Source organism: Pleurodeles waltl, chromosome 12, assembly GCF_031143425.1.
Source record: "Pleurodeles waltl isolate 20211129_DDA chromosome 12, aPleWal1.hap1.20221129, whole genome shotgun sequence".
In the NCBI taxonomy this organism is placed as follows: domain Eukaryota; kingdom Metazoa; phylum Chordata; class Amphibia; order Caudata; family Salamandridae; genus Pleurodeles; species Pleurodeles waltl.
In genome coordinates this window covers 209,460,435-209,473,875 of record NC_090451.1, presented here as the reverse complement: position 1 = coordinate 209,473,875, position 13,441 = coordinate 209,460,435, and the positions used below count along the sequence as shown (strand labels likewise).

Sequence of the window (13,441 nt, the reverse complement as noted above, 5' to 3'; positions counted from 1 at the left end):
TGGCCTGCGTGCACAGCTCTATAAGGCATTCCATAGTGTGAGCTACAAAGAAGGGCTCTAGTATGATTGGCCCTCCGGTAGTGTTCAGAAAGGTTGAGTTTTATTGAAATGAAAGTTATCCCACTGTGGGAAGAAAAAACGTTGCAAGAAGACCAATAATGGGAAAACTTTGCAAAATGTACAAATGGCAAAAATCTGAAACTTTACACAAATTCATGGGTGAAAAAAAAAGATTGACACATTCATAGTTCGGCCCCCTTCCCCCATCACCACATATTTTACACAATCAAAGAAGCAAATGAAACATCTTGTTTTTGTACAGTTTAGTGTCACCCACGAACTGGCTCCTGGGTCTCTGCAGTGCATCCGAAGTACAAACAGGAAACAGCCGGGTTGCACTGTGTTTTTACATATGTGAAGAAGACTCTAACTGCTGACACACAGACGATTAAATAGGCCTCAAAATTATGACCAGGAAAAAATCAAGCAGTGGATGAAGAAGTCCCAGACAGAGAGGATTCGGCGCTTTTTACAGGCGTGTTTGCTTTTAATGTGACATACCGTGATGGTCGACTTCCCGGCGTACTTGCCGTACTTCAGGAACAGGCCTTTGCTGATTTTCTTCTGTGCCACAATCTGAAAACAGAAAATAATAGGTATGGCTTACTTTTGAGAATCAGATCAGGGGCTCAGTGGTGTATATACGGTGTATATACACACTGGGTGATCTTGTAATCACTTGGTCCAGGAAAGGACTGTGTGGTGCTGAGGCAGGGTGCCTGACTCTGAATACTAGGTTCGACTCAAGTGCTTAGATAATGCAGGCAAAGACTGTACACTGCACTATTCCAATTATATGTAGTTAGCGCAGACCCGCAGATTGTAAAGACTTCACCATCTGCATATTGCTTATTTAATGCAGATACAGACTGTAAACGCCGAACTGATTGGATAGTGTCCTTAGCTAAAGTAGGAAGAGACTGATGACACTACACTCCTGTTATCACATGCTTAGTTAATGCAGGTACAGACTGTAAACATGGAGCACTTTGTAGCATGTGCTTAGTTAATGCAGACCCTGCTGGTGTCACATGCTTAGTTAATGCAGATACAAACTGTAAACATGGAGCACTTTGTAGCATGTGCTTAGTTAATGCAGACCCTGCTGGTGTCACATGCTTAGTTAATGCAGATACAAACTGTAAACATGGAGCACTTTGATGCATGTGCTTAGTTAATTCGCACCCTGCTCGTGTCAAATGCTTAGTTAATGCAGATTCAGACTGTAAATGCTCAACTCAATGGATAGTGTCCTTAGCTAAATTAGGAAGAGACAGATGACACTACACTCCTACTATCACATGCTTTGTTAATGCAGATACAGACTATAAACATGGAGCTCTTTGTATCATGTGCTAGGTTAATGCAGACACGGGCTGCTAGCACTGTACTGCTGGTGTCGCATGCTTCATTAATGCAGATCCAGACTGTAAACGCTGAACTCACTGGGTAATGTACTTAGCTGAAGTAGGAAGAGACTGATAACACTACGCTCCTGCTATCACATGCTTAGTTAATGCAGACACGGGCTGTAAACATGGAGCTCTTTGTATCACATGCTTAGTTAATGCAGACACGGGCTGTAAACATGGAGCTCTTTGTATCACATGCTTAGTTAATGCAAACACGGGCTGTAAACATGGAGCTCTTTGTAGCATGTTCTTAGTTAACGCAGACACGGGCTGTAAACATGGAGCTCCTTGTATCATGTGCTTAGTTAATGCAGACAGGGGCTGCTAACACTTTACTGCTGGTGTTGCATGCTTCATTAATGCAGACATGGGCTGTAAACGCTGAACTCACTGGGTAATGCCCTTAGCTAAATTAGGAAGAGACTGATAACACTACACTCCTGCTATCACATGCTTAGTTAATGAAGATCCAGATGGTAAGCACAGAACTTACTGGACAATGTCCTTAGCTAAAGTAGGAAGATGCTGATGACTACACTTCTGCTATCACATGCTTAGTTAATGCAGATACGGACTGTAAACATGGAGCTCTTTGTATCACATGCTTAGTTAATGCAGATACGGACTGTAAACCTGGAGCTCTTTGTAGCATGTGCTTAGTTAAGGTAGACTTGGATTGCTAATAGTGTATTGCTGATATAACATGCTTAGCACACATCGTAAACAGTGATTTTTATGACGAGGCAGGAAGCTAGCTTTATCAATAACATCCTTTAATCACCACTGTGCAGCATTTTAAAGAAATACCGGAACACTGTAATACGACATGAAAACATGATATCAATAGAACATTCCTGTACTGTACGAAGTACACAGCACACTGACACGTATTCATAATAAGTGCTAATACATTTCCAAGCATCCCTCAGCAATCAAATAATCAGAAGCCAAATTTATATTTGTCTTTGTGGCAGACTTCAAAACTTCCCAACCAAGAAGCCCCAGACTATTACTGTTAAAGTCTTCATTAATGCGCGGCCAGACCAGGGATGCTCTAGACATTGTGAAGAACCTGCTTGGGAATAAAGGTGGCACACCTGAACAGTAATTGCCTTTTTTCCATTTGCCATGTATTAATCAAGTATTTTCTTTACAAAGATTTCCATCATTTTTTTCAACCACCCAACATGTGGTCCATCTAAGTGGCCTGTCTTAGTGGCCTTTAAAGTTACTTTTTGTGCGCTGCTTCAGCCCTACCTGTCCCAAAGTACAACAATGGCCACTAAACTTGTAGAATGCATTTGAACTCTGCTCTATTTTGTGTAGAATGCCCCAAAACTCTCATGATAGCACAATGAGTTAAATATGCTCAGCTGATATCTGGTGTGACCAGCAGATCACAAGTTCAAATCCTAGCTAGACTACTTCTGAAGACATTATAGGTGGGACCATTACACTTGGTAACAGTAACGCTTGTCCCTTAAAGCACTAGAAATGACAAAAACTGCAACAAGTTATGCATAACAGAAAATTATTACAAGATGGTGAATGGTCATTTCTTGTGTAAGTTTTTACGTTGCTATGTCGAGGAAGGGGTTCTGATTGGGCAAGCTGTGGCACTTTATTTTGGATCAAGACAATTATTTATAAAAACATTATGGTTGTAATTTTTTAGGCCCACATTGGTTTTGACATTTAAGTGTCTTCTGCGTGAAGACTGTAGTGAAATTTCCTTGGAATGCCTCACAATTCTGCATTTCTCTCATTTTTTTTATAACATTCAAGGCTTATTTTAAGCCTCTGTGAACGCTCTACAGAATTCCAGGAAAATACACAATGTGTAAAAATATCCCACAAGGCAAAACCCTTTTCAGAACATGAGCCAGTATTGAAAATACTTGTGCAAAAATATAAGGGCATATTTAAAAGCTCCTAGCGCCACCTTATGCCACATTAGCGTCATTTTATTTAATGCTAATGTGGCCGTACGAGGCCAAAATCCTAGCGCCATATTTACAAAGTGGCACAGTAAATGCATTGCACCACTTTGTAACCCTTTACGCTACATTATGCCTGCGCCTGGCATAATGTATTCAAAGGGGGTGTTCCCCCATTAGTGGTGTGCCAACAAAATGGCACAAGGAAATCTAACAGGTTTCCTTGCGTCATTTTTTACAGCAATTTAAATGCCTGCTCAGAGCAGGTGCTAAAAAGGGACTTCCATTATTTATAATGGGCCCCTATATACTCTGCAGGAGTAGCGCCAATATTTTGGTGCTACTCCTGTAGGGTACATTAGTAGCATCAATAAAAATGACGCTATTGCCCCCTACCCCACACCATGGTGCACCGTATCTTAGATATGGTGTACACATGGTGGCGGGGGGGCGCTAAGTGGCACAAGGAAAGTGGTGCTGCACTAGGTGCAGCACCACTTTAATTAAATATGCCCCATAGTTTTTCATCCAGCAATAATTAATTGAGGATGTGGAATATTTGATTTCACAGAAATGCCTTTGTAGATTTCTGGTAAAACGTTTTGGATGAAGTTCACAGGGTTTTTTTTCTGATAAGAATCTCATAATCAGCCTCTAAATTATCAAGAAAAAAAATGGTTCTTGTTCAATGGCAAATGTTTGTAAAAATGTTAGGGATTCCTTAAGAAATTTCCATGGCAAATTTAGCTGTCATTTTCTACACAGAAATGTTTTTGTTTTCCCCAATCTAGTCTCCACTGAAATGTCTATGAGAATTATTATAGGAACTTCACCATAAAATTCGACTCAAAAGTGAAAAAATATTTCTTGATATTGTGGAACTTTTCCTGGAAAGTGAAACAATGTTGTTGGAATGAAAAGTTCTCCTTTGGAGAGTATTAACCCACTATATGCATATATTACCAAGAGGGGCACCTCTGTTCATTTACAAAACTCAATTTCCCTCTGTAACAACACAAATTATAATGTATTATATTTACAACGGTAAATGGTTTAGGAGTTTGGTATGGAGGTGTTTTTTAGGGTTGAAGGAAGAACGGGTGGTTTATTGGGGCACTGAGGAGTTTTTAAGGTTCAAGGACGTTTAGCGCATGGCGGTAGTAAGGAGATTTTAGGGTGGATTCAGGGAACATGTACACACACACGCACACAAACACACATATACATTATTATATATATATATATGAATGTGTATGGTAATGTTAATGTGTTGAAATGGTGTTACAATGCATGGTTGGGGTATGTGCAGTAATGGTAAATATGTAAATATTTACATAAAATATATATGTAAATATATATGCATGTATGTAAATGTATTAAAGTGGTATTCATTCTACCTTGTGCAATGTAACAGCATGTGTTGTAGTGATGTGTTTTAGTAACCTATATTCTCTGGAGAGCCATACTACGCTCTGTCATGTTCCTGTTGTCCCCCCACCCCCGTGAACGTGTGTATGTGGTTTCAATCCCTATGAGGTATTCCCCTCATAGTTTTTTCATTATTTCAAAAGACACACCCTCTTACATCACACTTTTTTCATATAGAATTACCCATATTACAGCACATGATGTCTTATTAATTACCTGTCAATAAGACAAAGCGTGGCACTATCAAATGCTTTAATAAATGTTTTTACAACAAAATAGTGGCATATTTACAGGGGGGAATTAAAAAGAAAATCGATTATATTATTCCAAAAAGTTGAACATTAGGGGAAAGGCAATCATAAGGCTCCATGAAAAATATACTTTTGAGCCTTGTCCTTTAAAAAAAAAAAAAAAAAAAAGATTCGAGGGGAAACTGCATTTGCATCTGTGTCTGACATTCGAATGTTCAGTGCACACCTGCACAAAGCAACCCGCAAGATTAATTGTTTATGATTCCTAAATAAAAGTGGTGCGTTGTTGTGCACCTCTCTCCTTTGTGTACATCAGACCTCCAGGGCAAATTCCATCAGGGACCGGATCAGGAGATGGCAAGGAATGTGTGAAGAATTTCCTTTCAGAGCATTCCATATTTCTCATTAAAATTATAATTACTGCATTTAGTTTTCAAGTTTTCTCACATTTCTGCATCTGGGTTTTCATAGTGAAATCTACATTTCCATGCAACCCTTAGTCTGCTTCACAGAAATCAAAGATTCCGACATTTATCCAGGTGTAAAGTTCAGAGGCAAATTATTTAAAAGTTTGCTCAGAAGAAAAGGGCATATCCATTTCCAGTGCCAATGTTCGTGAAGAACATTTTTAAAGAAATGGGAGCCAAACAGTATATGTACAGAATACTGAAAATTAAACAATTAGCAAACAAAGTTACAAGTTTACAGGCAGCGTTCAAATCCGCTCTTTGGAAAGGATGCACGGGGTTAAATACTATCCTAAAGGGGTTTTCAAGTATATAGGAGGACTCTTTAGAGAAGGATCCTCCTGACATTTTTGAGAAAATAGATCTAAATTGTCAACTTTAAAACATAATTTCCAAATTCAATGACTGGAAAATTCATGGGATTAACTACAGTTCTGAAGGAGCACTTGTGCAATATTTCATTACTTTCTTAGAATGCCTGACAAGTCTCATCCTCCAAGGGCATATTTGGAGGGTTAATTCCTCCACCACAAAATAGTGGCAAAAATACATCAAAAAGAGCATTGATTTGCCAGATTGACCTAAAAATTGGTTAATAAGTGATGCAGAATTTAAAGGAAGTATGCATAATATGGACGTGCAATTTGTCATTTTCTAAATATATTTACTGCCTTTCTTCAATGCTGCTTTCCATCCTCTTCAATTATGTCACCCTAATGTCAGCTTTATGCTCTTGCAATGATACACATTTTGCGCCTCATTGTCCTTTTTTCATTTTAGGTAAATAAACAGTTTTTTTTTTTTTTTAATACCTTTCTATCAATCAAATATGTGCTTATCATTTTGATAAAGCTACAAGTTTGGTCCCTAGACAGGAGTTTGTAATTTTCATCAGACAGCCCCATTTGACATGAATCAGCCTCAGATGACCGTGTACGGCTAGCACTTATCAGGAATGTATACCATATGCTACTGGCAGCCCTTAAATGTAACTGATACCCACCACATTGCAGGATATCCATCAGATGCCTTTGGTGGATACAATATATCTGGTACATTTACCATCTCAGTATTCCCTGTGCTGTTGACCATTGAAGAAGTCTGTTGCCCAAGGTGGCATCTTCTGTGATGGAGCTAAGCCTCATCCTTTATGAAACCCTTGGCTTACAGTGGGTGCTTCATCACCTCTGACTTCTGCCAGTTGAACGGTGGTTTAAAAGGTCCTGAACTTTATTATTGGTAATTTAATAATTTCTATGGTGGAATTACTCTCTCAATGTTCCGTGTGCTGTCTGTGTAGCAGACAATTAATTGTAGGTTTGGCTCCCTGACACGATTTGCGGTCCTCCCTCACCTGTGTACAGTCAGCAGGTGCAGAAATGTGCTTTCATGAACTTCTAAAGTACTTGAATCTTTAGGAGCAGGCAAGGGTAGCTGTGAGTGCAGACTGTGCACACAGCTTTATGTCTATGATGATTGCACTACATGAGAGATACAAGTCTAGACATGATACAGAGTGCCAGGTGACCTTTACAGGACGGTGGTGGTGGGGGTCACTACCACAGAAAGGGACAAGGAAAACCCAGCAAACACTTACAGACCAAATCAGAGCTCTACCTTAATAAGAAGCAGAGCTGGGCTGTCACAAATTGCCCTCACCCACTTATTGTGGCATGCTTCATCATCAGGCTTTGGTTCAATATCCCAGCAGAAGCCAAAGTCAGGAATGGTGGTGGTCATCATGGATTCCTGGAGCATATATTGCTCATGTTTCAAAGTGTTCCTTGCTTGGCAACTGAAATATTTTGTCACTACATCTGTAATTCTTGATCCCAAATATGGGAACCCGAGTACTATTGCTTGGAATTATCGATCTCCGTTTGTATACAGAGAAGTATTCTGCGTCAATATTTGGAGTCTTCCTTCCAATGATTATGAACTTTGACTCTGCACTTATTCTTTCATGAGACAACCTGGAGCACCCTGGCTTGTACAGACTTTGTTTAGATTTTCTATCTGTAAAGTGGGATCAAAAAGGTAAGTCAACTCTCAGAGAATAACTTCAAGATATGTTTATTCAATAATAACATCCCATCCATCAGCCACAGCTAAACTCCAACTGCTGCTACAGAATCTCTACATCTCCAACCTCCGTGTTCCAAGTTCTGTTTCCATAACAAATGACTCAATTCTCAGAATCATTTGTTAGGAACACCACACATCTCCCTTCCACATTTTAAACAAACAAAAACAACATTTTATATAAAAATAATACCCCAAAACAAACTAAATTGTAATTGACTAGACGTTTAAACAACCACACAAATATGTGTTAATAATACAGTAAGACTAAATTCCCTGCCTATCAATTCTGAATATAATCTTTAAAATATTCAGGAGTAAATTTCTTCCTACTACTTTTCCTTTCTTTATATGAAACTCCTCTCTCATAACAGTCAATACCACTTTTAGACTCTAAAGATTGTTTTGGCTCTATGCTCCCTCCTTCTCCTGAAGAAACCAAGTTCTTCTCCAGCAAATCTTTCACAGGAACCACTCTGTTTATATTCCATATTCTTCCATCTGACGTTTTAACTGCATTCCTAAATCATTTGATAATCTCAAAGGACCAGTGTATTTTGACCACTTCGCACAGCCAACTGGAGGTTTCATTTTGACAACATTACCCACTTTGGCGTCCATCTTACAAACTCTTTTCCTTATGTCATAATCCTGTTTCCTTTTGAGTATTACATTTTCCTCTCTTCTTCTCCAGTCTGTTTCAAACAAGTTAAAATTGTTCTTTACCCAATCCATCCATCCTGGACACAACTTAGTATTGGGCACTCTTCTTCTGAAAAGCTCAAACGGAGACTTACCACTTGTCGTATGTGAAGAAAAGCAATAGGCAGTTATTCTCCTCATAAGTTCTTTTCTCCAATCAATACCATTTGCTCTTGCCAGTTGTATGCTCCCTTTAATATACCTATTGAATCTTTCCACAGCACCATTTGTCTCCGGATGATCAACCGCAGTTTTTTGTGTATAATGCCACAACTTTCCAGATATTTTTCTAATTCTTTTGAACAAAATTGAGGTCCGTTATCTCATACAATTGATTTAGGAAAACCTTCTTTCCTAAAGATGTCTTCCAAAAATAATTTCACACTGAAGGAAGAAATATTACTCGCGTTCTTAACCTCTACCCATCTGGAATACAAATCTAGTAAAACAATAAGATATGGAGTTGAATGTTTATTTTGTAAAGGACCAACAATATCAATTGCCACTTCATCCCACGGTAAATTCCTACAAATCATGGGTACATTACGAGTTTTCAATATCTTGTCACTAAATGAGCACTGGACACACTCCCAAACCATTTGTTCAATCTCCAAATCCATACCTGGCCACCAAATACTGGCTTCCAAATTTTCTTTTGTTTTCACAATCCCAAGATGACCATCATGTGCTTGGCTTATTATTTTCTTTCTCAACCTAAACTGTGGAACTAACCTCGTACCTCTCAATAACATTGACCTATCCATGGCCAATTCTTCTTTTATCAACTTCCAAACTTTTTACAGATTAATGAAATTCCCATTTTCCATTGCTTCAATAACTTTACATAATTCTGTATCTTCCTTCAGAGCATCTTTCCACTCCTGCTCCATTATGGCACCACTGGTAATTTCATCCATGTTACTGCTAATCTCACACACATCTTCCTCCAACACTAGTTCATCTCCACGTTCTTCCCCAGTTTCATTAACATCAACTAATCTTGAAAGGCAATCTGCACTCACATTCAATACACCAGGTAAATATACAACATTAAAATTAAAGTCTTGCAGTCCAATTATCCATCTTCTTGTTCTGGCAGATATGCAATTCAAACCTTTGCTTCCAAAAACTTCCTCTAGTGGCTTATGATCAGACAATACAACAAAATCCATTCCCCAAATTAAATGTCTAAGTTTTTTAAGAGCTCAGTCAATGGATAAAGATTCTCTTTCAATTACAGAATATTTTTTTTCTGCACCACTCAAAGTTTTTGACGCACACGCAATCAACATCTTTTTCCTTTATCTTCTTGCATAAGCACAGCCCCAAAACCCTTCACACTCGCATCAGAGACTACAAATGTTTGCCTGCCGGGTTTGAATGCCTGCTCCCTCATGGTGCTCCCTCTAACTCCTCTTTTATTGTTAGAAATTCTTCTTCACACCGCAGATCCCACTTTAATTCTCTCCTTTTTTTTAACAGACTCCTGATGTTCACCGATTTTTCTGCCAAATTCTTTATGTACCTGCCATAATACTCAACCATACCAAGAAAGGAACTAACCTCCTCCTTAGTCTGAGGAGTGACCAACTTCTTGATAGTATTAACCAAGTCTGGTTAGGGCCTTACTCCATCACCTGAGATCAGATGTCCCGAGTATTCGACCACAGCCAACCCACAATGACATTTCTTCCTTTTAAGAGTAAAACCTGAACGGTTTAAACATTCCAAAACCATATTCACCCAATTAAAATGTTCCTCTGCTGTGTCACCAAAAATCAAAACATCATCCTGACAACATTTCACACCCTTTAAGTCGTTCAGAACCTTGTTCATAACCCTTTGAAACACCAAAGCAGCTGAAACAAGACCAAAAGGCATCCTTTTAAACTTAAGTGCACCAAAAGGTGTTATAAATGCTGTCAGTTCTTGTGAACCTTCCTTCAACTCCACCTGGTGGTATGCAGATGCTAAATCTAGAGTTGAAAAATACTTTGCTCCTCCTATCACAGAATCTATTTCTTTTATATTTGGAAGAGGAAATTTGTCTACCACAATCTCTTTATTCAAGGCCCTAATCTCTCCATCACTCTTCTTTGCAACTACTATGGGAGCCAACCATTCTGTAGCTTTAACTTCCTCAATCACACCTAACTTTTCTAGCCTCTTCAGTCCTGCTACTACTAGCTCTTGTAATGCCAATGGAATCCTCCCCACCTTTGTCACTATAGGCACTGCATCTTTCTTCAACCTAATTTTATGCTTATATCCCTTGAGACAATCCAAGTTATCTGAAAATACGTCTGGAAACTTATGTACAAATTTGCACTCATAATCATCTATTTCCTGAACTTGTACCTGTGGTTGTGCATTTGGATTAAGCACTACACCTAATAACTTTTGATGTGTCCGTCCTAGAAGAATGTCACCTTTATTTGAGACATTGATTTTCCCTACAATATGCCTTCCTTTGAACTCCAGATGCCCTTCAAAGAAGCCCAAAATCTTAATAGGTTGGCCACCCACCATAACCTCCAGGGCACACGTCCATCTCCTTTAGTTTCCTGCTCTTTGTACCTATAGTATCAAAACTCCATTTCGAGATAATAGTCAACTGTGAACACAAATCAAAATGCATCAATAACCTGGCACCTTCCAGGAGAACAACTTCACTGGGATGTTCACACCTATCTGATTGTACCTCAACTTGAAAAACGATTTCCTGGGAAACTTCTGTAACTTCTCTCATCAGGTTACTAGTATTATTTTTCTTCTTTCTACTATGACAACACTTGTAAAAATGTCCTTTTTTGCCACACCCATTACAAATCACACTCAAAGCTGGGCAATTACTCATATTTGCTTTATGACCACTTTTACCACATCTAAAACACTCACTTTTAATTTTCACGATCTCTTCTTTTTTTTTCTCACCCACAACATCCTTGCTTCTCACCTCACGTAATACTTGTTCAATTTTCTCAGTTTCTCCAGATACTATTTTCTTAACCGCACTTAATTCCATGACACATTTCAACATGTGTCCAACTCTTTTTGTCACACTGATAACTTCCTCTAAAGGTGGTTCGTCTTTCAACCACAATTCTTATCTAATCTTATCACTACTACATTTCAGCACAAATTGATCACAAATCCTTTCATCCACCAAAGTCCCAAATTTGCATGAAGCTGCTAACTTCCTCAAACTTGTTATGTACTCCTCCACGGTCTCATCCTTCCCTTGCTCTCTCTTCCCAAAATAATATCTCTCCATAATCGTGCTTACCCTTGGTAAATAGTGTTTGTCCAACTTCATTACACAAATTTCAAACTCATTTACATTTCTCACTTCACACTGTTCAGATATGGTAAATTCTCTAATACTTCTTGTCCTTCGCCACCAAGACAATGCATTAGCAACGCATGCTTCCTCTCAGCACTCAGAGTTGGACCACACACCCCTGCATAATGAATGAACATCTTTTTCCATTTAGTCCATGGATAAATTGGTTCAACAGGGCTAGTTAAGAAAAATGGAGGTGGAGTCATGTTCTGCATTCTGACTAATCTTCCTTAGTAACAATACTGGGTCTTGAAATACAATATTATACTCTCTATTTACACACAGATATGAATTTGCATAAAAACTAAAAACCAATAAATAAATAAAAATTAAAAAAATAAAATAATAAGAGAAATATTTCCAAATTGAGATATGTCTCTTAACGTGTGCCTGTGATTGTGTATTCTTTGACAGGCAAAGGTGTGCCTGTCACCGTGTACCACTATGCCTTCCTCATAGTTTCAAATCATATTCCTTCAAAACTCCATCAAACATCATGAATTTTATAAACTTCCATCAACACTTTTCTTTTTTTTTTTTAAACAATTCAAATATTGAGTCAGAGTCTTGAAAGCACAACCAACTGCTTCAGCGTAATCCACTTTAACGCAACACTAATATGTTACACGTTGCCATGACACCAACACTCTCTCTGAAGAGAATTGTTTCTACGCTTCTACACAAACTAGCAGAGCCGCCCCTTTAAACTCCTCGATCGTTTCACAAATAAGAAGGAAAAAAAATAATCCTTTACTCGTTTCCTTGCGAGGAAACCTTCAACATGACAGCCCCTTTAATGCTGCCTGCCCCTTTAAGGCTCCTCGTATCGACTGACGCACGCCCCTCCTGACGATCCACAAAGTAATCTAGCCTCAAACGCATGTTGAAATCCTCCTTGTTCACAGACTGAAATCGGTGCCACACTAACACAATTTAACTGCCAATGCCGCTCCTCTAATCCTTAGTCGGCAGTAAGTCACCCATTTTCAACAGATGTACTGCGTCCGTACGTTCCCTATTTCGACGAATGCAGCTCCGCTTATCGTAGACTTCCCATGCAGTGTTGAGGTGTTACAACGCTCGTCACCAATGTAAAGTGGGATCAAAAAGGTAAGTCAACTCTCCAAGAATAACTTCAAGATATGTTTATTCAATAATAACGCCCCATCCATCAGCCACAGCTAAACTCCAATTGCCGCTACGGAATCTCTACATCTCCAACCTTCGTGTTCCAAGTTCTGTTTTCATAACAAATGACTCCATTCTCAGAATCATTTGTTAGGAACACCACAGTATAAGCCATATATGGCAGAAGGTACTGATTCTTTGCCCGTGGAGTAAGGACCACTGGAGGTCTGCAACACCTACTCAGGGGCTCTGCAACTGTTTGGAAAATGAAATAATTTTAGCAGATTAATAAATTATATACACAAAGCAAAATGTAAAACTGAAAAAAGTTAAAATGATCTGTAAATGCCAAAGAATTGGAGAGAAAAAGTTAAGTTGGTATTCTTCTGAGCATGGTTTGTGGTGGGAACAGCACAACTACAGCAAACAGTAGTATAAAAGATTGGTGACCTCAACTGAAGCACTGGTATTTTCTGACAAAAATAGTTGGTGTGTTAAGAGTTTAGAAATAAAACCAAAATTTGAAAAACTCCAACCTTCCCATTAAAATAAAAATATATATATATATATATTTTTTGTTTGTGAATTAAAGAAACTAGTTCCTAATTTGTGTATTTGTTTGATGTATTTT

General features: G+C 38.5%; 1 protein-coding gene across 2 annotated transcripts in view; it reads right to left on the bottom strand.

Annotated features, from left to right (window-relative positions):
• CPNE7 (copine 7) overlaps nt 1–13,441 on the bottom strand; it is a 606,098-nt gene that overhangs the window by 318,910 nt on the left and 273,747 nt on the right. For both annotated transcript variants that reach the window (XM_069216819.1, XM_069216820.1), the window contains exon 4: nt 562–636. In XM_069216819.1, coding sequence (XP_069072920.1) covers nt 562–636 — 75 coding nt within the window. The remainder of the gene's footprint in view (nt 1–561; nt 637–13,441) is intronic.